Source organism: Protopterus annectens, chromosome 1.part1, assembly GCF_019279795.1.
Source record: "Protopterus annectens isolate FY-2018-M chromosome 1.part1, PAN1.0, whole genome shotgun sequence".
NCBI classification, from domain to species: Eukaryota; Metazoa; Chordata; order Ceratodontiformes; family Protopteridae; genus Protopterus; species Protopterus annectens.
In genome coordinates this window covers 309820705-309847550 of record NC_056726.1, presented here as the reverse complement: position 1 = coordinate 309847550, position 26846 = coordinate 309820705, and the positions used below count along the sequence as shown (strand labels likewise).

The 26846-nt window shown below is 41.5% G+C and overlaps 1 protein-coding gene across 5 annotated transcripts in view; it reads right to left on the bottom strand.

Moving 5' to 3' along the window:
- Positions 1–26846, bottom strand: part of ATP8B1 (ATPase phospholipid transporting 8B1) — a 1573644-nt gene that overhangs the window by 326879 nt on the left and 1219919 nt on the right. For all 5 annotated transcript variants that reach the window (XM_044074782.1, XM_044074792.1, XM_044074774.1 and 2 more), the window contains one exon: positions 9769–9933. In XM_044074782.1, the coding sequence (XP_043930717.1) occupies positions 9769–9933 (165 nt within the window). The remainder of the gene's footprint in view (positions 1–9768; positions 9934–26846) is intronic.

Below are 26846 nucleotides of genomic sequence, written 5' to 3'. Positions count from 1 at the left end.
GGTTAACTGTTTGAATACCTGAGGGTCCAGTCTCCACTCGTGGGGATCCACAATTTGTCTGCTCAATACATCTGCTAGGGAGTTCTGTGCTCCTGGCAGAAACCGTGCTTGAAGATTGATATGCAAACTCAGAGCAGTCTCCCATAAAATCATTGCTTGTCTGCAAAGAGGGTAGGAATGGGTTCCCCCCTGCTTGTTGATGTACCACATGACTGTTGTGTTGTCTGTTTGAATCAACACCTGTCCCGGCTGAAGTAGGTCCTTGAAGGCCATCAAGGCAAATTGGACTGCTAACATCTCCTTCATATTGATATGCAAATGTTGTAGTTTGGGAGGCCATATGTCCTGAATCCATTTCCCATTGAAGTGTGCTCCCCAAGCCAAGTCCGAGGCATCTGTCGTTAGGATCTGACTAGCCTCTGGTCGGATCACAGAGAGTCCCTTGTTTAGGTGACATTCCTGTGCCCACCACAAGAATTCCTTCTGGATGCAAGGTATAATCCGAATGACAGTGTCCAAACCATGGCAGTGTTGAGTCCACACACTTTTGAGATACCATTGTAGCTTCCTCATATGCAGTTTGGCATTGGGAAGTACTAGAATGCAAGATGCCATGAACCCCAAGGCTTGAAGGACTGTCCTTGCAGTCAGCCTGGACATTACTGATAACTGCTGGAAGTATAGATGAAGAGTTCTTTGTTTGTCCGGGGTCAGAAATGCCATCTGAGAAGCTGTATTCAGTCTGACACCCAGAAAGCACATGTCCTGAGAGGGCACTAGACTGGACTTTATTTAGTTCACAGAATACCCTAGGCACCTTAAAACTGCCATTACATACTGGAGATGTTGTAGTAACTTGTCTTTGTTTTGAGCAAGAATCAGGCAATCGTCCAGATAAGGATAAATTTGTATTCCTCTCTGTCTGAAGAAAGCAATTACAGGAGCCAGAACTTTTGTGAATACTCTGGGCAGTAGATAAACCAAAGGGCAATGCAGAGAACTGATAATGAGAAGTACCAGCCGAAACCTCAGGAATCTCCTGCAGCTGGGCCTGATAGGGATGTGAAGATAGGCCTCTGAGATCCAGGGTTACCATCCAGTGATCTTTGCCTAGCATAGGCAGAAGTTGTTGTAATGTTAACATCTTGAACTTTGGAATGTCTAGGTAGGTATTGAGAATGGACAAATCCAGAATTGGCCTCCAAGTGTTTCCTTTCTTTGGCACTAGGAACAGACGGGAATAAAAACCTAGGCCTACTTCTGATGGAGGGACCACCTGAATTGCCCCCATCTGCAAAAGTAATGAGATTTGCTCCTGAGCCTCCATCCTTTGTTGAGGAGGCACATCCGGCATGCCTTTGAAAGGAGGAAAAGTGTGAAAATAAAACTTGTAACCGTGATTTATTATATCCAACACCCATTTGTCCTGGGTGACCAAATGCCAGTTTTGTTTGAAAAGTCCCAACTTCCCTCCTAGAGGAGCTGCCAGTAAAGAAGGGTCTGGCAGCGGAAGACACAGGTCATTGGGTCTAAAGGGCTGACCCCTGCCCTCACCAGAAGACGGTGCAGGAGAACTCCAAGTCCTAGGTCTAAAAGAACCCTGAGCGTGAGCTCTGCCTCTACCACATCTAGACTTGCCCTTAGACTGATAATCCGAAGAAGGATAAGACCATCCTCTAGCAGGCCAATTCCTACTAAACTTAGGAGGATGCACCTGCATAAAATCCTTGACCGTCTGCATAGACTTAGCCTTATCTTCCATCTTTTTCAAAACTGATTCCACAGGAGGACCAAAAAGTACTTCAGATTGAAGAGGAGCATCCAAAATCCGAGCCTTAACATGCTCTGACAAATTTTGATCCTTAAGCCAGGCATGTCTATGAATAACTGAACCTGTAGCAGCCACCCTGGATGAAGCCTGAAGAGCATCGAAACCACACTGCAAAGAATGCTTGCCAACTTGATCTGATGCATGAACCAACTCCTGGAGCTCCTTACACTCTATACCCTCAGATAAAGCATCCACCTTAGATTTCAATTGACCTAACAAAAAGTTCTGATACTTCAGCATATGAAATTGGCAATTCAAAGCCCTCATAGCTAACGTAGAGGAGGTGTACACTTTTTTCCCCCACCTATCTAAAGCTCTAGAATCTTTATCCAAAGGAACTGGATTCTTAGCCACAGAAGCCCTAATACCCTTAGGACCTTGAATAATAGTTTCTGGATCAGCTCTAGGACTCTTGTACAAATACTTATGTGCTTCTGGAACTCTGTAATATCTGTCCGGCTTAACAGGGGCAGGAGGCAAAGAATCAGGATTAAGGGAAGATTCAGAAAAAACATCCTGAACAACATCTAAGACAGGAGGAATAGCCAAGGGCCTATGTTGTGGCAGAAACAAAAATTCCCTAAGCCTTTTCCGAGAATCTGAAAAATCCTGACCTTCCCACTTAAAATGTTCCCTCATGGAATGTAAAGTCTCAGAGAAAGAAAAATCCTCAGGAGGAGAAGCAGAAGGACAGGAGTCCTCTGCATCCGAATCTGAATAAGAAGAGAATTCCTGAATTTCTTCAGCTGAGGAATCAGAGTAGTCTGAGGAATGATCCATTCCCTCTAAATCTGCCTCCACCCTAGGCCTCTTCTCTGGGGGGGGCATAGAACCCCTGATCAAAGTAATCAAGTCCTCCACCATTTTCAACAAATGCTTTTTAGGAACAGGGGCTGGAGAGCTAGAACTATGACCAGGGCCAACCAGACAAGGTTTGGCCTTAGCATGGCCTTTAGCTACTGAAGTAGAAGGCCTAATAACCTTCTGTAAGGATGGAACTACAGACACCTGAGAAGCACCTTCAGCTGGGCCTATCTCCTGAGAGGCCAACTCCTGTAAAAGTAAAGGTTCCCCCTGGGATTCAGCCGAACCCTCGGCAGGATCCACAGATTCAACCGGAGGCTCAGTAGAACCGGCGTCCGCAACGGACGACTCGTCCGGTTTAGACTTCAAAGATCTGTCTTTATGCTTTTTAGCGGTAGCGGGCGTCGGGGGATCCGACGGCATGTTATAGTTACACCTTTTACCGAAAACAAGCCTGGCACAGTCTAATCTCCATTTAATGGTGCGCTTATTAAATCTAGCACAAAAGCGACACCCGACTACGTCGTGCTCAGGCCCCAAGCAAGGAATACAGAAAGAATGATAATCCCTATGAGGTATCTGTTTCCCACAAGAAATGCAATTATTAACTTTTTCTGACATCTGGATAACTGAGGCAAGAAAAGATAAAGATTTCCCCAACGGGGTACTTAGACCAACTAGGTCTTTGGTCTGAAACTCGATAAATGAAAATTTCAGAACGCCGAACGGCACTTGCAAACGCTGCTTCTGCTTCGGACCACGCGGCAAGAAAGACGGAGGATATGGCATCGGTCATGCGCTTAAGTACTACTATGTACTGACGTCAGCCCTAGGCGACAATGACCGATGCCAGCCCAGCTCTTTGGTATTCGGGCCGACCGAGGACAGCAGACTACCCGCAGGTTATGACTGCAGCAATGTGAGACGAAGAACATCTAGGGATCCTGTAGAAGTATTAGAAATATTTCAGAAATTCTATGAAAGTCTGTATAAACCAGAGAAATATGAAAATCAAGAAAAGGTACAAATGGAAATGTTTATGGAAGAATTAAATATGTCAAGGCTAGAGGGGAGAAGGCTCAATTAATAACAGTTAGGATAGGAGGAGACGAGATAAAAATTGTGATGTATAACCAATCTGCAGGAAAGTACCCAGGCTTAGATGGTATTCCTGTGGAAGTTTGGAAGCTAGGAGGGAGAAAAATGAATATCTGGAAAGTTGTGTTTAACAGTATTTTAAGAGAAGTACCAACATCCTGGAAGATAGCGGTAGCAACTGTACTACCTAAAGAGGGTAACCATCCATGAGATCCAACTTCATACAGGCCCATTTCAATACAAAATCATAATTATAAAGTGTTTATATGTATAATGGATAAAAGAATAGCAAACGTGATGCCAAAATTGATAGATATGGATCACTGTGGTTGTGTGGAGGGGAGGCAAACATTTGAGAAAAGTAATGACACAGAGAGAAGCAGAATGTAAGAAAATACCACTGCTGCTGGTGGGTCTTGATGCAGAGAAAGCATTTGACAGAGTAAGCTGGGATTTTATGAGCAGAGAATGGAAGCATTTGCAGTCCCTGATAAAATTAGAAGATTGATTAGGACGACATATGAAGGTATCAGAGGTGAAAATTAAAGTGTGTAGGGTCCTCTGATAAACTCTGCTTGAGAAGAACAGGCAGGGGTAATCCTCTATCCTTTGTTGTTTGCATTATATTTATAACCATTGGCAAAAAAATGAGAGACTCAGAAATTCAAGGACATAATTGGTATGGTAGTCAAGAAAAGCTGGTTCTGTTTGCAGATGACATTATTTTATACCTGAAAAAAAACAGAAAGGGACATACAGTGCTATGGAGCATACTGAGGCAGTTTCATCCCTTTTCAGGATACAAAATTAATGAAGCAAAAACAAAAGCAATAGCAATAAATAATGTACACACATGAATTGGTTCAGCAATATCCATATTTATGGGGACAAGTTAAAATCAAGTATTTAGGAGTACAGATTAAAAAAGTTTCGGGAGTGGCAGCTAAGGATATGTGGGAAGAGACTAAAGATGATATAAAAACTGAGAAAATGGAAGCTCTATCATATGGATATTGATATGATATAAGCAGTTAAACTATTTTAGTCCCTTTAGTACTGCGGTGGTGGTGCTGTGGTAGCATTGTCGCCTCACAGACGTTGCCCATTCGATTCTCAGTTAAAGCGTCTGCTGTGTGGCGACATGCGTGAACGGGCCTTCCTTCGTTGAAGGTTGTGCATTAGGCTCGGCAAGCCAGCATGTAAAACTCTACTGCCAATCATTAGCAGTCCGGAGTTCCGCTGTGGCGACCCCTAACTGGGAAAAGCCAAAAGACACAGTCTTGCACACTGGTCAGGGACATTTTTATCAACCAGAGAAGTTGTGGATATCAGTTAAAGAGCTGAAGGATTTTATCTGGAAGGAGAAGATGGCAAAGGTCAAGTGGGGTAAGCTTACTCTTCCAATAGAACAGGGCAGATTGGGAATGCCAGAGTTGAAGGGGTATTTCAGAGCAACGCATTCAATGCTCCTATATATAAGCACAAGCAGAAAACTAATTCAAAGTGGAAAGAGTTAATGATGAAACAGGGGGAAAAGCTTAAGTAGCAGGTAGAGACTGGGATTTTGGAAGCAGACCATTAAGGAGAACAATAATAATACAGAATATTATATTCATAAAGTTGCAGAAGGTCTTCTAAAAACTAAGCCAAAGCAGGAATGGAGAAAGGAGATTCTGCCGATAGGGATGATTGCAACTGGGGATACATACAATAGGCAAGAGGGGCGGGAATATATTGGATAAAACTGGCAAAGGAACCAAGGTACTGGAAGTAAACAACTAGAGGGGGAAAGGTAACAGAATGGAAGATACCAAGCACTTATTTGGACTGCAGGTTAAAGATTCCCTTCCATATCAAGGATTGATAGAGTATATGCAAAGTGAAAGAAATAGAAGGGTCCTAAATGAAAGACAAACGCTGGTAGTGTTTTTAGTAGAATCTAGAATAGAAGTTGCCATTAAAAAAGGAACAATTAGTACAGAATACAAAATATTGCATGACTACTATAAGAATCAATTAGAGGAGGTTAGGAAGGACTGGGAAGAGATCAGATAAGCAATTCACAAAGAAACAATGGGGGGATATATGCATGAATCCCAAATATGCAACAAAATCTATTTGATTTTGGATCTTTGCCTGGAAGTGCTTACATAGGTATTTTTATACTCCAAGCAGACTTCAAATAATTTTTCCTCAGGTAGACAGCAAATATTGGAGATGTGATGGGGCAGAAAGACATGACTGGGAATATATTTCCTTGGAGTGTAATGAGTTGGTAGACTTCAAAAATTCCCTGCAGACTTCTCTGTGTGAGATTCTTGGTGAGCAAGTTGGAGTCGCTAAGGAAATGATTTTTTTGAGCTATGATACAAACTGGGAATTGCCTAAACATAGAAAGGCCTTGCTGAGTCTAATTATGATGGCTGCCAAAACAGCAATTATTAGAAAATGGAAAGCAAAGTCAAAACCACATTTACTAAAAGTAGTGAAAACAGTAAGAGAGTTAAAACAAATGGAATCTTTAGAAAATTACATAGGAAAAAATTGGGAACTGCGGGATCAATATATGCAGAGGAGGAATGAAGTTTAAAAGAAAGCAGGATTTGAATGAACTATGTAAGAGTTGACCAGCAATGAACAGATATGTTAAAAGTGATGTATAAAGTTTGCAGCTACAGTTTTGTTGGCACAGTTTGGAATGTTTAGTGTTTGCAATTGAGATTGTGTCGCTGTGATTTATTGTCATTTATATAAATGCAACATGGCCTATGTCATATACGATAATTTAATAATGATGATTAAAAAAAAAAGACAGTTATACACCACACTTTAAACTATAACAGCATAAGTATTCTAAGTACTGCACACTGCATTAATAAGGGGATTCAGATGAATGAACGCATCAAATGAGTTAATAAGGAAAAGGAACAAGCAGCAGCCCTGCCCGACTCTGATATGCTGCTCTTGAAAAGTGAAATTAAAGCCATTTTTGTTATATAAAATGGCCTGTCAGAAAGCAGGACTTTAATCAAATTCACAAAAGTATTATATGAAGACCTAATGTATCCAGTACTTTAAAGACTGGAAATCATGTTCTTAAATACTTTATAGGCATCTTCTAAAACTTAAGCTACATCTTTAAACTTCTGAGGATGGTTATCATCATACAATATCAAGGCCTGCATTATTTATATAACTGCCAGAGGTTATTCAGAAATAAGAAGTACTGTGCAAAGTGCTGTATAATGCAAACACATTTTAACCTTCTTAATGTCACAAATATGGCAATATACATTTCTAAACTAAATCCTTTTGCACAAGTGCTTCAGTCATCCTAAAGGGCATGCTGCCCTCATCATCTACCAGTACTGCCTGCCGCCTTATCTGCAGCTAAGATTATGACTGCAACACAACCACACAACCACAGTACAGTTGTGTAATCAACTTTCAATAACTGTAGATGGTAGAGTGTAGTCATTGTTGCAATCCTGTTTCCCACACTCCCTTCCCTCTAAGCCCAAGGGTATATTCATATCATTACCACTTTTGACCCTGTACTTGTTCATGCATTCATTTGCTCTTCTCTTCTTATTCAGGTGAAGCTGGAGGGCTGGGTTCTCCCCCAGGGCTGGACTCAACTGTGGGCACACTGTGCCCTGGGTGTATACTTCCAATGCTTACAGTTGTAGGGCAAATAAAAACTAAAGATGGGTGGGCATGTGCCATCCTTAATAGGAGGACTGTGGAGATATCTAGAGATATGAACATTTGTTTGAACTGTGAGGATATAACATCTTCCCCAGATTCTTTGCTCAGTAATAATGGACAAAGCCAAAAAATGTGGGGGGGGGGGGCAAAAATCAGTGGCAACATTTAAACTCAAACTTTAATTCAAAATACCAAAATATGTGTGTGGTACTCAAGATGAAAAATAAAAACTCCATATAAAATTTAACTTGGATAGCCTCATTTAAACCAGGAAGTTCAGCAACTCCTAATCTTCTTTGCCACCACAATTCATTGTTCTCAAATTATTATACTCTCCACCCCTAAAAGTCAGTCATCATGATAGACAATGAAAGATACAAATTTGGATATTTATGTATTTAAATGGTTACGGACTGCTTTACTTTCATTCAAAAGAAAGCCAGTAAATTTGCTTGAACTTCAGAAATGTCTATGAGATACTTCTGCTACAAAACATATAGAATGGTTATTGTCTGCAAAGGATAGAAAAATGCACTGTTGAACCTAGTCTAGATCCTGGAAGTCAGAAGAACTAACTAATTCAGATTTTTTTTTTTAACTTCTCTTTTATAGGATCATAGGGGATTACTACGCTAATGACCCTGGAGACGTTTTTAAGCCTTGCCATGTTTCCCAAATGTATTGGACACGTTTTGATACTCCTGAGTCATTTTAAGGGTTATATGTAGTCTTGGGCATGGGTGGTCAAGCATTTCAGGCTATTCTCTGTCTAATAGAGGCATAGGTACCAGATCAGGGGTAAATTTCTGATTCTCCATCCACTGGTCCAAGTTATGCCTGAACTGAGTTAGGGAAGAACTATGCATCATATGGATGGGTAGCCTGTTCAGAGAAGGGTAGTCTCAAGACCCATACCTTTCCCTCCCATGTCCCTATTTTTGCTGCAGATGAGGTTTAGATCCCTAAATTGGGTAATTACAATATCATTTGTTTTGCTGATGTGCAACAGGTCTATCAGAGTGGTATCAGAGGATGGATGGCATTGATCACCTCTCAGCAGTCAGTAGGAGATAAGAGTACAGGGATGGGCCTTTGAGGTGGTCTGCATAGGACATGTTTACACCCTGTATTCTTTTTATAAGGAACCTTTATTGATGCTCCAGTTGTTGCCTATGCCTGGTCAGGTAAATTATGAAAGGAGGTGTTGTACTCCATGTTTGGTCTGATGAGGGCCAAATACAACAGAACAATTAAATCCTTAGACCTAGAAGTCATACCTGTGCTAGTAAGTTGTGCAGCATAGAATCATTTCCTTACTACCATAAACATGTGATGGTCAAAGACAAATGTTACAGTCTAAATGTGTTCTCAAATCCCAGACTACTGGATCTACTTCTTAGGCGTGTATCATCAGTGTGGTTGTTTCCAGGGTAGCTGCCTTCCCAAAGGATACTATTATGCATTTCTTGGCATTACGTTTTAGACCATGGCTCTGGCACCAGTTATTGGTCTGTGTCAGGCCTTCTTGGAGGGTATTTGAATCTTTTGGGGGACTCTATGACTGTGCCTAGCTTGTAATCATCTGCAGACTTGTTTGACCAGAGGCCCTTGATGTTGGCATAATTTTGGGGGTTGGCATGTTGGTCATTGTCTGGTTACTGCAGAGTGATTGCCTAGTATTTTCATATGAACCTATGAGAATTTTCAGATGTGATAGTCCAGTTTCCTTAAATCTGCAAAACATATAGTGGTCCTGGTAACATCTACCACTTCAGCAATGAATATATTTTCTACCCGTCTATATACCAGACTTCTCAAAAGGTGGATCAAAACCTTCAGATGTGATGTAGGCTTCTGTAAGTGTAGATCTACGAGGAGGAACATTTGCAAGAATGCTGCTACCCTAATAACACTTACGTTGCTGGTGAACCCACCTGAAGAACCCCTCAAAGTGGGGAAGTAATTAAATGCCATTTCCTATTGTAGCAGGATTTTGGAACTAAAGGAACCTGGGGATTTCGTGAGTGCTGAAAAGGAACTAGAGCTTGTAAAAGGAAGCTCATCAGATTTTCACTATTCATTGTCCATGTTATTACAGGACTCACACGGTGGAAATAATACTTGACAGACATCCCACATAAGATCAGACAGACTTCAAATGGATTACTGAAAGTATTGTCTTAACCCACATCGTGCACTATCAGCAATACAACTCTAAATTATAATGGACTACAGACTCCTGAATTCCAGGTTCCCATACTCAAATGTGTGCATTAAGTTTGCACTCACCATACACTTAATGAACAAAGTTACATTTCATCACTTACTAGCAAATCGGTTTCTATTTCTTCGTATACTGTGCTCAGGGCCGCATCACGGTCAACTGTTGAAACAGAAGCATCCTGGTATTTCTGAAACCACTTACTAAACTGCTGTTCACCAAGGTCTTTGTAACAAAGGCACAAGGTTCTTAGAGTTTCAGCTGCGAAGACCTGTAAGGAAACAATATTTCATACAATTCTAGTAATAGTTTACACATGTTTAATGCAACACATTTCTTGACTGCACACTTTGTAATGCATCAGTTCTGTAGGCAAGGAAAATAAAAATTAAACACTATAATAAAGGACATGGCTAAGTGTGCTTTAGCTTTCTTTCATTTTTTCTCAAGTAATTTATGTATTACAGTTTGATAACTGGGTAAAGTGCATTGTCAGCAGACCCTTTTCAGTCATAACCTAGCTCACAAAACAAGCCAACATGTACACAACAATGTAGCAAAGCATACATGGATAGTAGTTTACATTTATTTGTACTTGGCATACATACACATCTAGTACAGTATATATTTGTACTTAAACTTGTTTCTCCCTCCTTCCACCACCAGCATATTTTGATTAAGTTCAGAGAGAAGGAGTTAGTAAAATCTATTTCTTACACAAAGAACAAATATATTTTTACCTAGGCTTTATTATCTAGTCATCACTGTTCCAAAGAATGCACTCAGTGTTTAATATCATCTCTACGAACTGCAGCTTGTGAATACTTTTATCTATTGACAATTTTCTTTTTCAGCTTGTTGCACTTCTCCAAATATTTGCACTATGTATGTATAGGCTCACACTGTATTAACCAAAGCTGAATTTTTACTCAGTTAACATGCGATTCTTCTGTATTAGGCTTTATAATAATTTTAACTATAACCATATTATGTCAATGTGGAGCTTCTCTCTGAGCCTCGGCTAAAAGATGGATATTATCCAAGTTGGACGATCTTGGTAAACAATGTCAAATAAATTAGTTTGTATTTAACAGGATGCTAGTCCACCTCCCCACCACAAAGGGCTAAACATGGCATGCACTTGCACTACCAGTCTGATATTTCATAATCGGCTATTTCTTTCAGTGTCCCTTAGCACTTCAGCTGGAAATATTGAGAGTCTCCAGTGTGGTGGAAGACTGTTTTCATGTTCCCCATTCTGAATTATGTTATAGGCTTTACCCAACTCTGGGTTGTACACCTGTCATTACCTGGCATGCATCTATACTTCAAGATGCAAACAATGATAAAATGGTAGTGTCACATAAACAGTATTTCAGCATATTTTCTTATTTTGCAAATGAAGATACAGCAGAAAATCAATTTGGTTATGAAGGTGGTAATGGCCACATGGAATTATTACATAAGAGAAATGTGAGACAAGAGCAGATACATTTCTTGGTATAGCATCAATGGAACTTTAGCAATACAAAAACAGATAAGTGTGGAGAGTATGATTTGTGGTACTTGGCATGAACAGTACAATGGACAGACTGACCAGAGGCCTCCAATAGCTTCTAGGACTAATATATTGAAAATATTTTTCCAAGGGGACCAAAAGTCCTTTACTTCACCTCACTAGGTTTCCTCTGTAATCCTTTGTTCTTATTCATCTTATAATGTACAAGAAAACGCAGGAGGGTTATGGCTGACAAAGTTTGCAGATGACTGCAAACTGGGCGCCATAGTCGAAAACACATCTGACACAGATATCCTTCAGAAGGGCCTCACAGAAACGGATAACTGGTGCCAGAGCCATGGCCTAAAGTTAAATGCCAAGAAATGCATAGTCATACCCTTCGGGAAAAACAAGGTTACCCCTAGCTACCATATAGGTGGCAATCCACTGAGCACAGAAGTCATCAGGGATCTGGGGACCCAGGTTGACAGTAGCCTTTCGTTTGACACTCATGTTGCTAAAGTAGTTAGGAAAACCTTCTACATTGCCCACCTGATCATGAAGGGATTCACATCTAGATCAAGGGAGGTCATCGTCCCCCTGTACTCATCACTCATTAGACCTATGATTGAGTACAATGCCCCATTCGAATGTATCTGACCCGACACCTGCAGCAGCTGGAAAGGCCCCAAAAGTTCCTCACCAAAAGGATAAAGGGTCTCAAAAATATGTCTTATGCTGCCCGACTGAAAGAACTCCAGCTCTATTCAGTCTCATACCGCTTGCTCAGAGGTGACCTGTGCCTGACATATAAGGCCATGTCAAACCCAGATTTGATGAATATGCTTCACCTCAAAAATCTAGATCCCTCAGAACCACAAGGGCGGGAGACTTAAACCTTGACACGGTTATTAATAGAACGTGCTGGAGGGACAGATTCATCACCCAGAGACTCCCTATGCTGTGGAACAAAATCCCGGTACATGTGAGGCAGAGCACCTCGCTGGCCTTGTTCAAGAGGAATCTTGACCAATGGATGGGAGATCGCAGATATACCCCAGGGATTACTTCAGTGTCACTGCTTGACAGAGGCACAGCAAAATAATAGGCATAGTTTTATTCAAACTAAAGGGGTGGCGAAAGCCAAATAACTATGGGCTAGGCTTATAAATGCCCTTGGGCAGATAGCCTAGTATGAACCTATGAACCTATGTTCGCAAACAGTATCCTTGATCTAGTCCTTTAAGTAACCTTCCCATGTGGAACAGCCTTACTCCAGTTTCTACTGAACTTTCTCCCTACTAGTTTAGGTGGTGTTTGTCTACATAAATACATAAATGTAGATAAGCATGTACCATTGTCATTTAACATGTCTGAATAAAGTGACCACTTCTGTGCACTCAGTGGTGCCAGCTAGATGAGGTGACCATCTGGCCTTCACTTTGACACAACTTAGCAGTGGCTCCCCTCACTCCCCCCCTCCCCCCCCAATGAAGGGCAGACAACTAACTGCTCAGTCTGTTTTCACTTTGGCTATCCTTCTGAACATCCTTGTTCTGTTTCAGGACATGGGCCACTGGAAGTGCCAATGTTTCTCATGTTTAAATCAAAGTTCACAATTTATTTTTATTTTACATTTGTTTACCAAGGTAGTACACTGATCACATCTGACCATTTGCAGATACTGCTAGGGTGAAATAATTCATAAGGAAAAAGGGGGAACAGAGCAGCAATAAACTGTACATATGAAAAACAGAACAGAAAGTAAAACATATACAACAAAAACTGTACAGTAGCAATTAACAGATGTAACAATTGAGAGAAACACATTTTATATGACTATATTTCAGGCTTGCATCATGATGGAAGAGTACAACGCTCTCTTTAGTATGTTCCTTTCCAAACACCTGCAACAACTGAAGAGACTACAAAGGTTCCTTACAAAGGAAATTCATTGTCTTCAAATCTGTCTTATGTGGACAGACTGAAATCAGTTACTTTACTCTGTGTCAAAGACTGCTCAGAGGTGACCTGTGTCTTGCATATTGAGCAATCTCTGACCCAGTTTAATTGAAATTCTGCACAGTCACAAGTCAAATTGCACATGGGTTACTCACTCAAAGGACTGTAACCTGGTATGCAACATCAATAAAAACTTGCTGGAAAGACAGATTTGTCTCAGAGGTTGCCCCACCTTTGGAACAAGCTTCCTATTTATGTTAAACAAAGCTTCTCAATGACCCTATTTAAGCCAAAACTGGATGGGTAACCAGAAATTCACCCCAACAGTTCCACCAGTATCCCTCTTGGATAGGTGCAGTAGATTGCTGATTTTAGAGTCTGTTTGAACCGGACACCCTTTAGAACATGGGTTGAACTTGACTAGGCTTGTAAGGGCCCTTAGGGCTGTTAGCCTAGTGACCTCCTATGATCAATGAAATGCTGTGGGATAGTGAGAACTAGGGGAGGGGAGTTGTGGGGGATATAGCTTGCTGTATGGCAAGTACAATGGGGTAAATGCTGTGAGACAGTGAGAGCGAGGGCAGGGAGTTGTGAGGGCTGTGGCCTTTGTGGCAAGTACAGTTGGATTTGCTGTGGGAAATGTTTCGTTTTTCCTTTTTTATATTCATCTCTTAAGATGGAAAAGGAGGATTTGTAGGTCCTCTAGGTGAGGGGACAGATTCCCATATTTTAGGAGCCAAAGTAAGGAGAAAGTAGTTGGTGCAGTGTAGCCTGGTTTTGGGTGGCTGGAGTGGGGGGGGGGGCATTCGGGAGAAGCACCTCAGGTTGTAGTGTATGGGAGTGTTACCAAATGTATCACCTAGAGGTGGGAATGAGTTAGGTTGGAGATGTTTGAAGACAAGAAACCAAGCTGGTCTACTCTGTGCTGTACTTGTCATTTGGCTTTTCTGAGGATGAGGCAGAGGTGCTCAAAGGGAAAGTTAGTGATGAAGAGACAGATACTGTTTTTGATAGTCTTTAGTGAGGAGTTTTTCTTAGAGACTATGGCTGTTATTGGTAGTCCATATTCAAGAAGGGCCAGGAGGATTTCCTTTGCCTGTAGCCGCCATGGCTGGTTTGGATAGGTAGGATGAGATTTTCCTGGCCCTTGATTTCTCAATAAGAGTATGTAATGTTAGTCAGTAGTCTAGCTACAAACAGGGGTGTTTGAAGGAGTTGATTGTTTCGGTTGGTGTGCAACAAAGGGTAGGATTACTGAGGGACACTGGTAATTTTAAGTGTTTGACTGGTGCCTAAAAGCATGCTTTTTGTTTTGTGTGGTTGAGTAATGGTTAGTGATGAATGAACCTGGAATTGAGGGAGTTGGTCTTTTTGCACTTGTTTCAATTTCAGGGTGCTTGTGGCTGGACCTAAAGATTGCCATGTCACTAGGGTAGAGGATAAGTTGTAGAGAAGGAAGGTCATGAAGTAATTAATGAAAATAGAGAAGAGGAGCTAGGACAGAACCTTGGGGTACTCCTTTTGAAAGAGGTGTCTGTTGAGAAAAGCAGCAAACTAATTTAACTTTGAAGGCTCTATTTTACAAGAAGTCTTGGAATCAGGTAATGGACGTTTTACTAATGCAAATGTTCTAATTCTGAAGTAATGGGCTTAGTGCAATCCTGCTAATGGATGGTGTCAACCTGGCCAGAAGCAATGTTTCAAATATAACCCTCATTACAGAATTCAAAAAATACAATGGAAGCATGTTACTAGGGTGTTTCATAATGATCTGCAATATGTGGGCAGAAATTTATCCTCACTGTTGAACTTTTTTAAAAGACTGACGCATGAAAGGCTTAGGTGTCCATGCATCACTGTGGTTAACTATTTAGTAAGGACTACTCAGCCTTGGTTTTCAAATTTTCAGTAGTACAAAACTACTATGAGTGCAAAACCACAATGATCTACTCTTCACGGAAAATACAACGTTCAACATAACAGTTATTCACTTTAATACAAATGGTCTTTTGCCTTAACTCTCCCAACTTCTAGAATGCTGGACAAAGCTAAAAATAATGGGGGAACAAAGGTTCAAAAGCAGAGTCAATTTTAAAATGTTCAAGTTTGCTTAAAAAGTTAATGGAACAATGGTATTTACATCAATGTGCATTTTATGAACAATAAGTATGAAGCTAATAACTGCCATTGCTGGATTGAAATCATCAGCAATTTAACAGAAAGTCAAAAGTTTTATGAGGGACAGAACAAAAAAATATGAGGCAAAAATCAGTGACAGTTTTGAAGTATAGTCTACTCTACTCAAATACCCTGAAGTGCCAAATTAATGTAATGATAATTTGTTCAAATTTCATACATCTCAATTGAAGTCTCCCATGTGACTAACAGATAAAACAGCAATATCTGGATTGGGGAGAGGGTTAGAGCAGTTTAGAGTATTAGTGTTTTGAGACTTTATTACAATAATTATTATGGGTAAAAGGGGAAGGAAAAGGTTTGATGTGGATGCTGTCAGTACTGGTATTGGCTCTCTAGGAGTGAGTGGGCAGGCCTTGCTAAAAACTGGCAAAAAGACTGATAATGATGCGATTCTCTGAGGACAAATGATGAGACAAAGAAATCCAAGGAGGAGGTAAAGCAGAGAGGAAAGGATTTGGAGGAGATATGCAGTAATCGTAAAACTTTGTATAATTATCTGAAACAGTCTGGGAATTTGAGACAGATCATATTAAAATAAAAAAAGTGTATACTCTCCTGTAAAGTGCCACTAGTGCAATACAGAGAGTGGAAAGGCAGCATAAAATATTTTGGTTTGTTAGTGATGACTTGATACAGTCAGTAAAGATTTGGGATGATGACAATGCAGGGATAAAGTATAGTTGTGCAAAATCTTACCATAACGATAGATGCCCCTTTCTTCACTGTTGCAGTATTCTTAATGTGAGGGATTCCCCGCCTAGTGTGACCCGACATCGGGACAGTATACCAAAGCCTTTTATTACCCAAGATAGTCCATACATCACATGTACGCGCTTCTCTCTTATGAGGGCATAAAAGACATCTGGACATACCATCCTCAGAACTGAATGCCCCAGTAGGAATGCCAGCCCAAGGAAAAGAGTGGTTAACAGTACATCCAGAAGAGAAAAAAGGACCAGGGGGTAGGAGGGAGGGAGTGAATACTGCAACATTGAAGAGGATGACATCTATTGTTGTGGTAAGATTTTACACAACTACATTATGTCCTTCTATTCTACTGTTGCAGTATTCTTAACAAGAGGTAGAGTGCCAAAACTCAGAAAGAAACTTGGGAGGAGGAAGGACCCGTAGAGCTCTCTAGAAAGCCCTGAAGGATGGCCCTAGCAAAACCAGCTCTAGCTCTGGAAATTCCATCTAACTTGTAGTGTTTGGTAAAAGTATGCTCCGACGTCCAGGTAGCTGCCTCAAGAATGGAATTAGTGTCCATGGGACCTGACAATATCCCTGGATGTATTCTACATGAATTACAAAGTGAACTGGCACCACATCTGTGTGCCTGTTTAATCACTGCCTCACCTCAGGCTTTGTCCCTACCGAATGGCGCACTGCTACAGTCATCCCTCTCCATAAAGGGGGAGTGACTACAGACCCTGGGAATTATCACCCCATTAGCCTGATGAGTCTGATATGTAAGGCTATAGAGTGCATCATCATTGACCTAATTAAAAAGTATATAAGGAATCCCCAAACTCTAGATCACATGCAATTTGGTTTTGTGAAAGGTAGATCATGCCTGCTCAACCTGGCTGACTTCTTTGAGTCAGTCACCAGAGCTGTGGATGAGGGCAAGGCAGTTCCGTACAGCCTACCTCAATCTGGCCTAGGCTTTTGATACCATTCCCCACTCAGGAATTATTGATGAACTCACCAAACTATGCATCAACCCCTTATATCACTAGGTAGGTTGCAAATTGGCTCACAGATAGACTCCGCTATTTTCACACTGTGGGTTCTAAGTCAGACTGCTGACCAGCCACAAGTGGATTCCAACAGGGATCGGTCCTGGGTCCTCTCATAGGTTCATAGGTTCATACTAGGCTATCTGCCCGAGGGCATTTACAAGCCTAGCCCATAGTTTTGTGGCTTACGCCACCCCTTTAGTATGGGGAACTATACCCATTATTTTGCTGTGCCTCTGTTGAGCAGTGACACTGAGGTAATCCCTGGGGTATATCTGCGATCTCCCATCCATTGGTCAAGATTTCTCTTGAACAAGGCCAGCGAGGTGCTCTGCCTCACATATACCGGGATTTTATTCCACAGCATAGGGAGTCTTTGGGTGATGAATCTATCCCTCCAGCACGTCCTATTAATAGCCGTGTCGAGGTTTAAGGGGCGCGCCCTTGTGGGTCTGACAGATCTAGATTTTTGAGGTGAAGCATATTCATCAAATCTGGGTTTGACATGGCCTTGTATGTTAGGCAAAGGTCACCTCTGAGCAAGCGTGCGACTGAATAGAGCTGGAGTTCTTTCAGTCGGGCAGCATAGGACAGATGTTTGAGACCCTTTATCCTTTTGGTGAGGAACTTTGTGGCCTCTCCAGCTGCTGCAAGTGTCGGGTCAGATACATTCGAATGGGGCATTGTACTCAATCATTGGTCTGATGAGTGATGAGTATAGGGAGACTATGACCTCCCTTGATCTAGATGAGAATCCCTTCATGATAAGGTGGGCAATGTAGAAGGTCTTCCTAACTACTTTAGCTACATGGGTGTCGAATGACAGACTACTATCAACCTGGGTCCCCAGGTCCCTGATAACTTCTTCTGTACTCAGTGGATTGCCACCTATTTGGTAGCTAGGGGTAACCTTGTTTTTCCCGAAGGGTATGACTATGCATTTTTTGGCATTTAACTTTAGGCCATGGCTCTGGCACCAGTTATCCGTTTCTGTGAGACCCTTCTGAAGGATATCTGTGTCAGATGTGTTTTCTACTATGGTTTGCAGTCATCTGCAAACTTTGTCAGCCATAACCCTCCTGTGTTTGCTTGTACTTTGGAAAAGTAGATGCCAAACAAGAGTGGGCCCAGGACTGAGCCCTGTGTGTCTCCTGTTTGTCATCTACTTCTCAGAAGCCCAGGCCGACATGGAGGGACTCTGGCTGACCAAGTTCACAGATAACTGCAAGCTGGGAGTCATTATTAACTCTCCAAGTGATGTAGACATCTTTCAGAAAGGCCTCACTGATACCAATGACTGGTACAGAAACCATGGTCTTAAGCTTAATGCCAAAAAATGCATCATCATCCCCTTTCAGAAAAACTCAGTTCCCACTAATGACCACATCGATGGGAGCCCACTGAACACTGAAGGTGCAAGAGATCTGGGGACACAGGTTGACAGCAACCTCTCCTTCGATCACCACATTGCCACTGTGGTCAGAAAGTCCTTCTATGTGGCACATCTCATTACCAAGGGTTTTGCATCCAGGAAGAAAGAGGTCATCATCTCTCTTTGTTCTTCCCTCATTAGGCCAATTGAGTAGAATGCCCCATTTGGCACATACCTCACTAGACACATGCAACAGTTGGAAAGGCCACAAAAGTACCTCATGAAGAGGATCCTAGGCCTTAAACACATTTCCTACATGGGCAGACTCAAAAAACTCCAGCTATTCTCGGTCTCATATTGTCTACTAAGAGGTGATCTCTGCTTTACTTACAAAGCCATGTCTGACCCAGCTCTGTTAGAAATGCTACATCTAAAGAAATCCCAATCCCTCCACACCACATGCTCCAGAGACCTCAACCTCATTACCACAATCACCAGAACATGCTGGAGGGACAGGTTCATAACCTAGAGACTGCCCATACTCTGGAATAGACTTCCCATACATGTCGAGCAGAGCACCTCACTGTCCCTCTTCAAGAGAAATCTTGGAGTGGATAGGAAATAGAAAGTTCACCCAGAGGATCACTCCAGTGGCTCTAACTGATAGAGGCACTGGGAACTAATGTTGGGCAGCACGATGCCAGGGCATTTCTATGGCCTAGGCTTGTAAAGGCTCCAGGGCCATTAGCCTAGTACACACCTATGAAACCCTTGAAAAAGCACCAGAAGAAGCCACAGGCCTAGTAGAGTGAGCTTTAACCGAGGAAGGAAGAATCCTAGCTTTAACAGAGAAAGGAAGAATCCTACCATGAAAAACAAAGAAATGGCTTAAGAAATCCAAGAATAAATAGTCTGCTTGGAAACCGCCAATCCCAAAGACCTGGGATGAAAAGAAACAAAAAGCTGAACAGACTTTCTGATAGCCTTAGTGTTAGCCAAATAAAATCAGAGTTTTCTATGCACATCCAAGGTATATAGTACCTTCTTGCTAGGAGATTGTGGAGAAGGGAAAAAAGGTAAATGAATGCATTTAAGTGAGAAATTGTTTACCACCTTGGGCATAAAATGATTAGTACGCAAGGACGCTCTGTCCTTATGAAAAAACAAAAAAAAGGAGAACAGGCCATAAGGACTTGAAGCTCAGACACCCATCTAGCTGAAGTTAAGGGCTCACAGAAGTTTTTCAAGATCAATGTTGCAAGGAAGCTGAAGCCGCAGGCTCATAAGCAGCCAGAATCACTTTCTCCAAAACAAAATTAAGATTCCAGGGAAGACGAACAGGCTTCCCGGGAGGTGTATTGGTCTAATGTGAAGAATGCCTTTTAGAAATTGTTTAGCCTCAAACCTAGAAGCTAAAAGAGGAGAAAAAGGCAAACAAGCAGAGGCAGCCAAGTGTGACTTCACAGAGGAATTAAGCCAACCCAGCATCGAGCAATTCATACAAATAAGAATGAACCACAGGAACATCCACAGAGTGGATCCAGATTATAGGAAAGACACCAGACAGAAAATCTCTTCCATTTGGATATGTAGGATTTCCTAGTATTGCGTTTCTAGGCCTCCTGCAGAACCCTAAGCCTGTCTCCAGAGTAAAGGTGTCTGTAAGGAATCAAAATCCTATCACCCACAGAAGTGGATAGGTGGGGATGGATGAGAGATCCTTGGTCTAGAGCAAGTCCACCTTGTGAGGTAACTTGTGATGATTGCCCTTGGCTAAATGCAGAAGAGGGAACCAATGCTGTCTTGGCCAAAAGGGAGTCACCAGCAAGATTTTGGGTTTGGCTGGTTGAATTTTAAACAACTTTCTGAATGAGAGGAAGGGGGGGGGATGCATATAGAAACATCCCCTTCCAAGAGAAAAAGGGCATGCACCTTCCAAACCAGAGGACCTGGGACTCTGGCACAAAATTGAAGAAGTTGTCTGTTCAGAGGGGGAGCAAAACGATCAATTTCAGGAGTACCCCACTTGTTGACAGTGTCCAGAAACACATCCCTGTGAAGCATCCATTTGTGGGATCGAGTCAAGGACCTGCTCTGAGTGCCTGCCACATAATTTTGACCTGGGGGAATATAAACTGCCTGGAGAGTCACATGATGCTGATCCGCAAACTCCCTTACTATGACAGCAAGCCTGCAGAGAAGGTAAGATTTTGTTTTCCCCCTCATTTGTTTATATATCAAAAGGACTGTGATGGTTTCTGTAAACACTTAGCGAGGACCTGTCGAAAGAGAGAGATTGGAAGGCCTGCAGAGCCAGCAGCACTCATCTCCTTGATGTCGATGTGCTTCTTTTGATGAAGCAGAGACCAGGCCCCCTGCACTCTCACTATGCCAAAGGCTGTTGCCCAACTTACCTCTGAGGCATCTGTGAACTGTTCTTGAGATAGAAGAGGTGGATTAAAGTAAAGGCCTGGGTTCAGACACATCTGCTGAATCCATCATTGAAGCTCCTTCTTTAGGCAGGGAAAAAGAGGGACTGCAAATTCCAGGGGATGTGCATGCTGTTGCCAGATTGATTTCAGAAATCACTGAAATTTTCTCATGTGGAGTTTGGCTAAAGGTAACCTAGGGATGGTGAATGCCATAAATCCCGGACGTCTCAAACTCTCTGGCTGTAACAGAGGTCAGAGGACTAAGATTTTGAAAGTAGGCAATCAGAGTCAAAGCCTTTGGTGGAGGCATCGATGCTGGCATGGCTACTGTCTAAATCCTGCATTCTAGAAACACATGATCTTGAGAAGGTTTAGAGATGACGTTTTGAAGTTTATTGTGAACCCCAGGTTTTGCAGCAAGGTCTCTGGAGAGGATGCTTAAAACAGGAGATTGTTCAGGTAAGGAAAAACTTGGATGCCTGAAAGCCTGCAAAAAGCAATCACAGGAGCTTGGCATTTGGTGAATATCCTTAGGGCAGTAGAAAGGCCAAAGGGCAAAGCAGACAACTGAAAATGCCACAAAGCAATACAGAAACGTAAAAATTTCCTGAAAAGGGGGATGAATACGCATGTGAAGATAGGCATCCTTTATATCCAGATAGGCCATGAAAGCCTGAGGGAGAAGTAATGGGAACAAAGTCTGTAGAGATAGCATGCAAAAGGAAGGAACTTCAGAAAAGTATTTAGGTATGAAAGATCCAGAATGGGTCGCAAAGGACCCTCCTTTCTGGGAACCAGAAACATTCTTGAATAAAATCCTTTTCTCCTTTGATCCTGTGGAACCTGTAGAATAGTTCCATGATTTAACAGTTCCTGAAGTACCTCTGGGAATAAATGCAACTGTTCCTGAGGTGTTTGTGGAATGCCCATGAGAGGAGGCAGGGGTTTTCCAAACCATAAAATATCCTTTTTTAATTATTGAAAGAATCTAAAGCTCAATCAAACTTGAGAGAGAGAGAGATGAAGCGAAACAGGCATGAGGCTGAGAGAAGAGTGATAGTCCGATACTGCTTGGTTTGTCAAGAAAGGGCTACTTCTGTGCAGAAGAAGCCTGAGTAGTGTCTTAGTAGAGGAGCCCTTCTTACAGTTTTATTACCTTTAGGAGGAGGGCAGGTCTGTCGCCGAAAAAAAGCTGGCTTGGAAGGATAATTCCTTTAGAACTTGGGCACAGGTGAAACCAAAAGATGTTTCAAGTCCTTTAACTCCTTGCATTTCACCTGCAAAGACTAACAGATCAGTAGCAGCAGTACCAAACAAGCCACTGTTGTATAAAGGAGCATCCATCAACTTAGCTTTTATGCCATCTGCCAGTGGTTGAAGCCTTAGCCAGGAATACCTTCCTCAATACAGATCCTAAAGAGGCAGCCCTAGATAAAGCTTCTGCTGCATCATAGCTGTGCTTGATGGAATGGTGAGACACCTGAGTGGAACCTCTAACAAAGGCAAGGCAGACATTTTCCCCTCAGAATTTGGAAGATCTGAAATGGCTTGAGTAGCCTAGGATAGGAGGGTCAAAACATATCTAGTCGCATGAGTTTGGTAATTAGTAGCATGAAAGGCAAGGGTGGCAGAAATATAGACCATCTTACCCAGTTTTTCCATTGTCTTACTATCCTTATTAGAGGGAAGTTGTTTAATGGTGGGCAGTAATTTTGAAGGCTTATCTGAAGCCACATAGACCACCCAAGGATCAGCAGATGGACACTTAGAGAAATTTGCAATCATCAGGGATAAGTATAAGATGATGATAGATAATATATCAGGGGGTGCCAACTTCTAAGTGTGTAGGAAACAATTGGAAGAACTGTGAAGTAATCTTATAAACAATGGGTATGTGAGTATTAACAATATCAAGCAATTTTTGTCAGTGCCCTCTGCAGTGCTTAAAATATTTGGGCACTTGTATTTTATGCCCATTGATGGCTATGCATTTTATTACTCATGGGAACATGCTTTTTTGGTCCCCACATGAAAGTCTGTGTGGCACAGACTAAGAGGTGCTTGCACATCAATGGCTTCTAATTCTTGGTCCCAAGAACTACGTTCAGCTTGCACCACCGCACAGTAAATTACAAGAATATGCATCTGAAATGTGATGGCTACTTACAGAAATTTGTATTTCATCTCAAGCAGCAGCTACAATTTACAAACAAGGAACTGAGAACAGGAATAGAGTACCCAAGCCCAGATCATCATCTTCAAAGTTCAGCTGATCAGATATATAGTAGAATACTTGCTGCATCTTACTTCAAGGGGTTTTCTGCAGTAGATATAACACTTGGATATAATATTAAGCACAATCTTCAAAACCTTAAGAGAGAAAGAAGAATGCTTTAGGAGTAAGCAAGTGCCTTCCAGGGGATGCTCTATTCTCAGAATGGTTCTCCAGATTATAGTGCTTGTTGGAGGTAATCACACACAGGTGGCTGTGAGGAAAATCTTCATCTGAGGACACATTCTTGAAATAAGCACTGACCATTGTCCTTCCCTCTTTTTTGGAGGTGCCTCATGGTGTTAGGCAATGAAATTTATAAGGTACATTGGGAAAACATTCACGGCACTGGAACAACCGCCTTCTCTGTCAGGAGCAAGACCGGCATACTACTGTTCTGTTAAGGGAGACAAAACTGCAGCTGGCCAAGTGTGAATACTCAAAGTGTGGAGAGCAAACTCTCCTATTCTGAGTTTCTAAAGGAAAATCAAAAGTTATTTAACAGCTTAAACAATTCAGTTTGGAAAAAAAAAATCAAGGATTCATTCAAAGACATGTCCAGCCTTCTGGAAGGTCAAGCACAGGTGTTTCTGCAGAAGACTGCAGCTCTGAAACACTATTAAGAAATGGTAATAGTTACCAGGCCAAACATGTTCTGGGTCACATGTTTTAAGAGTAAGCCAGATGGGTTAAAATGAAAACATGACAGCATATTCAGCAAAAATATCAAATTCAGAGGTGGCAATGAACTCTTCACTGGGGGTCTACAATGAAGAGTTTCTTTCAAGAGCTACCGAATCAGCCTATGCAAGATGAGACTCCTCATTTTCAACAGATCATGGAAGGCTATTGTAGCAAAAAGTAGGCATCAGCAATGCAGTAACTGTGACCAAAGTCAAACAGATAACCTGAGATAAGATTGGCACGGCTGCATGCTGAGGATGGAAAAATCTTGTACCCAAATTAAATTTCTCTTCCAGTTACAGATGGCAGTAGTCTCAAAGAATTTCAAACATCTGTGCTTGAATGCTTAATGACTAGATATTTAATACCCTTAGTAGCCAAACTCTCATTAAAAGGCTGATGACATGTAAAAGCTCAGACTACGGTAGTCTGTGGGACAGTGGGAAGGCCATATTCGAAGGACTGACAACTTAACTCAAAATCCACCAAGAAGAGAGAAGGAATCTTGAATTCTTCGATTAGAACTTCAACAGAAGAAAGGGTTGGTTGAGAATGGAGGGAAATACATGCAAAAACATTCTCCCCTTGTTTAGCAAGGATGTTTTTCTGCTGCAGTATTTGTCTGGGTGTAAGCATGAAATACAGTAATTTGGAGATGTTACAAGCAGGAATGGAGTGGCAATGGGCAAGATACTAGTGCTTTAAAAGCTGTTATAGAATTTTACTGTCCAATGAATATTTCACATTTACTCTAGGTACTTGGAATGAAAAATGGGGGAAATTCCTGCTTCATCTCACATCAGTGACAAATCCAGTCACAGAAATCTTAAAGATTGATACTAAATGGATGCAAATGTATATGGAGGCTTTCAGAAAAGATTAAAGCAATGCTAGCAAATCAGTGGTTGAATATGCAGATGATAGTAGATATGGCTTGGAAGACACACTTGCAAAACTAAAGAAGCAAGATCCATCCAGCTGCTTACAGCCACTGGCAGAATAAATATCTCACTGTCCTTGAAGGGTATGAGCATGTAAAAGGCTTGCATGTTACTTATAAAAGAGTTACTTACCATGGAGTTTATTATATTAACAGAATTAAAAAGGCCTACTGCAAGGTTTTCTGGAAATTGCTTACAGCAAAGGTCAACAAACGTAGTCTTATAAAATACTTTGTTAACTAATTTTGAAAGTGACGGTAAAATTCCAAAAACAAACAATCCAGCACTTTTCAACTAGAAAATGTTGAAAATAAAATATTGGCAATATTCACCAGTAAAAAATGATGAAATTATGCAGTCACACTTTTGCAGTTAACGTGTACACTGGTATCTGGTGCCAAACCGCAGTTCTTTCCTAATCATGCTTGCTTTAAGGTGCAATGTTTAAAATAAAATCCTTTGCAAGCTCTTTTTTCCCTCCTTCATGTCATTGGAATGCTCACTAAACTATACTTTTGGTGATGTCAGTGGAGGCAGTATATGTGGGTGCGTCCATAGACTTTAATGGGTGCATCATTTCCGGCCGTGCCATCCCTAAAGAACATACTCATCTCAGGATTGATTGTAGTCCCATAGACTTTAATGGGTGCATCATTTCCGGCCGTGCCATCCCTAAAGAACATACTCATCTCAGGATTGATTGTAGTCGCAGCGTGGACACCGCTCGCACAGTCTTAACACCCTCCCAAAAGGAAACCCAAAAGCCCCACTGTGACATCGACACCGGTCGGACCAAGTTTCCCCAGGAGAAAAGTGTGTTGTTTCCACTAAGTATATGTAAGCTCCTGACATATTTTTTGCTGTTCCTCTATTTACAAGCTGCTTTCTGAATAAAGGCATTTTGGTTTTGTAGACCTAACAGCTATATCCACAAACAGAGTCCTGTTCTTACTTGCACACACTGATACTTTTTTTTTCTGCTCACCTCTGCTGGGGGTGCTCTGCTCACTCCAATCCCCTACCCTGCCCCCAATTTTCCACCTGCCCCCACTACCTGTACATTTATCTATCCCTTACTCCTCCCACAACTCCCAGTATCCAATCATAAATTCCTCCCACCACACAAATTACACCACCATAAAATGCACACAACTACAATATGTCCCATTCCATACCCCATCTGCAGTCAACAATACTCTCCTAGCACTACTAACCACCCTTACCTATTTAATAGTTCAAGACGCTATTCGGCTATGGCTATCTTAACGGTCATTTGTGACCGCTTGCCTAATGTTAATATACAAGCCTAAACCAAGAACAAAGTACTGCAACAACAAATTCCATCTAAGAAGATTGTTAATTTGCCCAATGACACTGTGTAACCTAACCACTTTAAGAGAATATGATCTGTTACAGCCTTAAATTTTCTACCACACAGAGAAGGGTGGGGCTTCTAGAAAGCATACACTATTTTACTTTTATTATATTATTAATTCCAAAGTGGTATACTAGTCTTCTCTTGGCTGAAGTGCATGACTGAGGTAATGTCATTGAAATTCTTCCTTTGATGAAATCTGGCAGAGTAGAACAGATATGTTCAAAATTAGAATTATCCTACTAGGTTGGAAAATTTAATTTCTCCACTGTTGTTTTTAAATCCCCAACTTACCCTTCTATTTTTTTCTAACAACTATCCCTTCAGCATTAGTATACATCTACACCTTGGTATTGATTTTAATTTTCAATCATTCTAATTAGGTTTTCAAAGATTTGTCTGCCCTCTATAAACCCACTTTGGTCCTGGTCTGTTACTTTTGTTAGTATTCCTGCTAACATTGTCACACACACTTTGTAATCATGATTTAGTACTGAAACAGGTTCATAAAACCATGGATCTGAGAGGGCCCTACTCTTTTTTTTGGTACAGCCACCACTGCCTCTTGCCAAGAAAAGGGGGATTTCCTCTCCTGCCAGAATCCTGTTAAATGTTCTACTTACAATACTGATTACTATCTTTTTTCCTTTTATTTCCAGACTTATGAAAATCCTATCAGATCCCAGAAATTCACATGTGACTCTGGATTT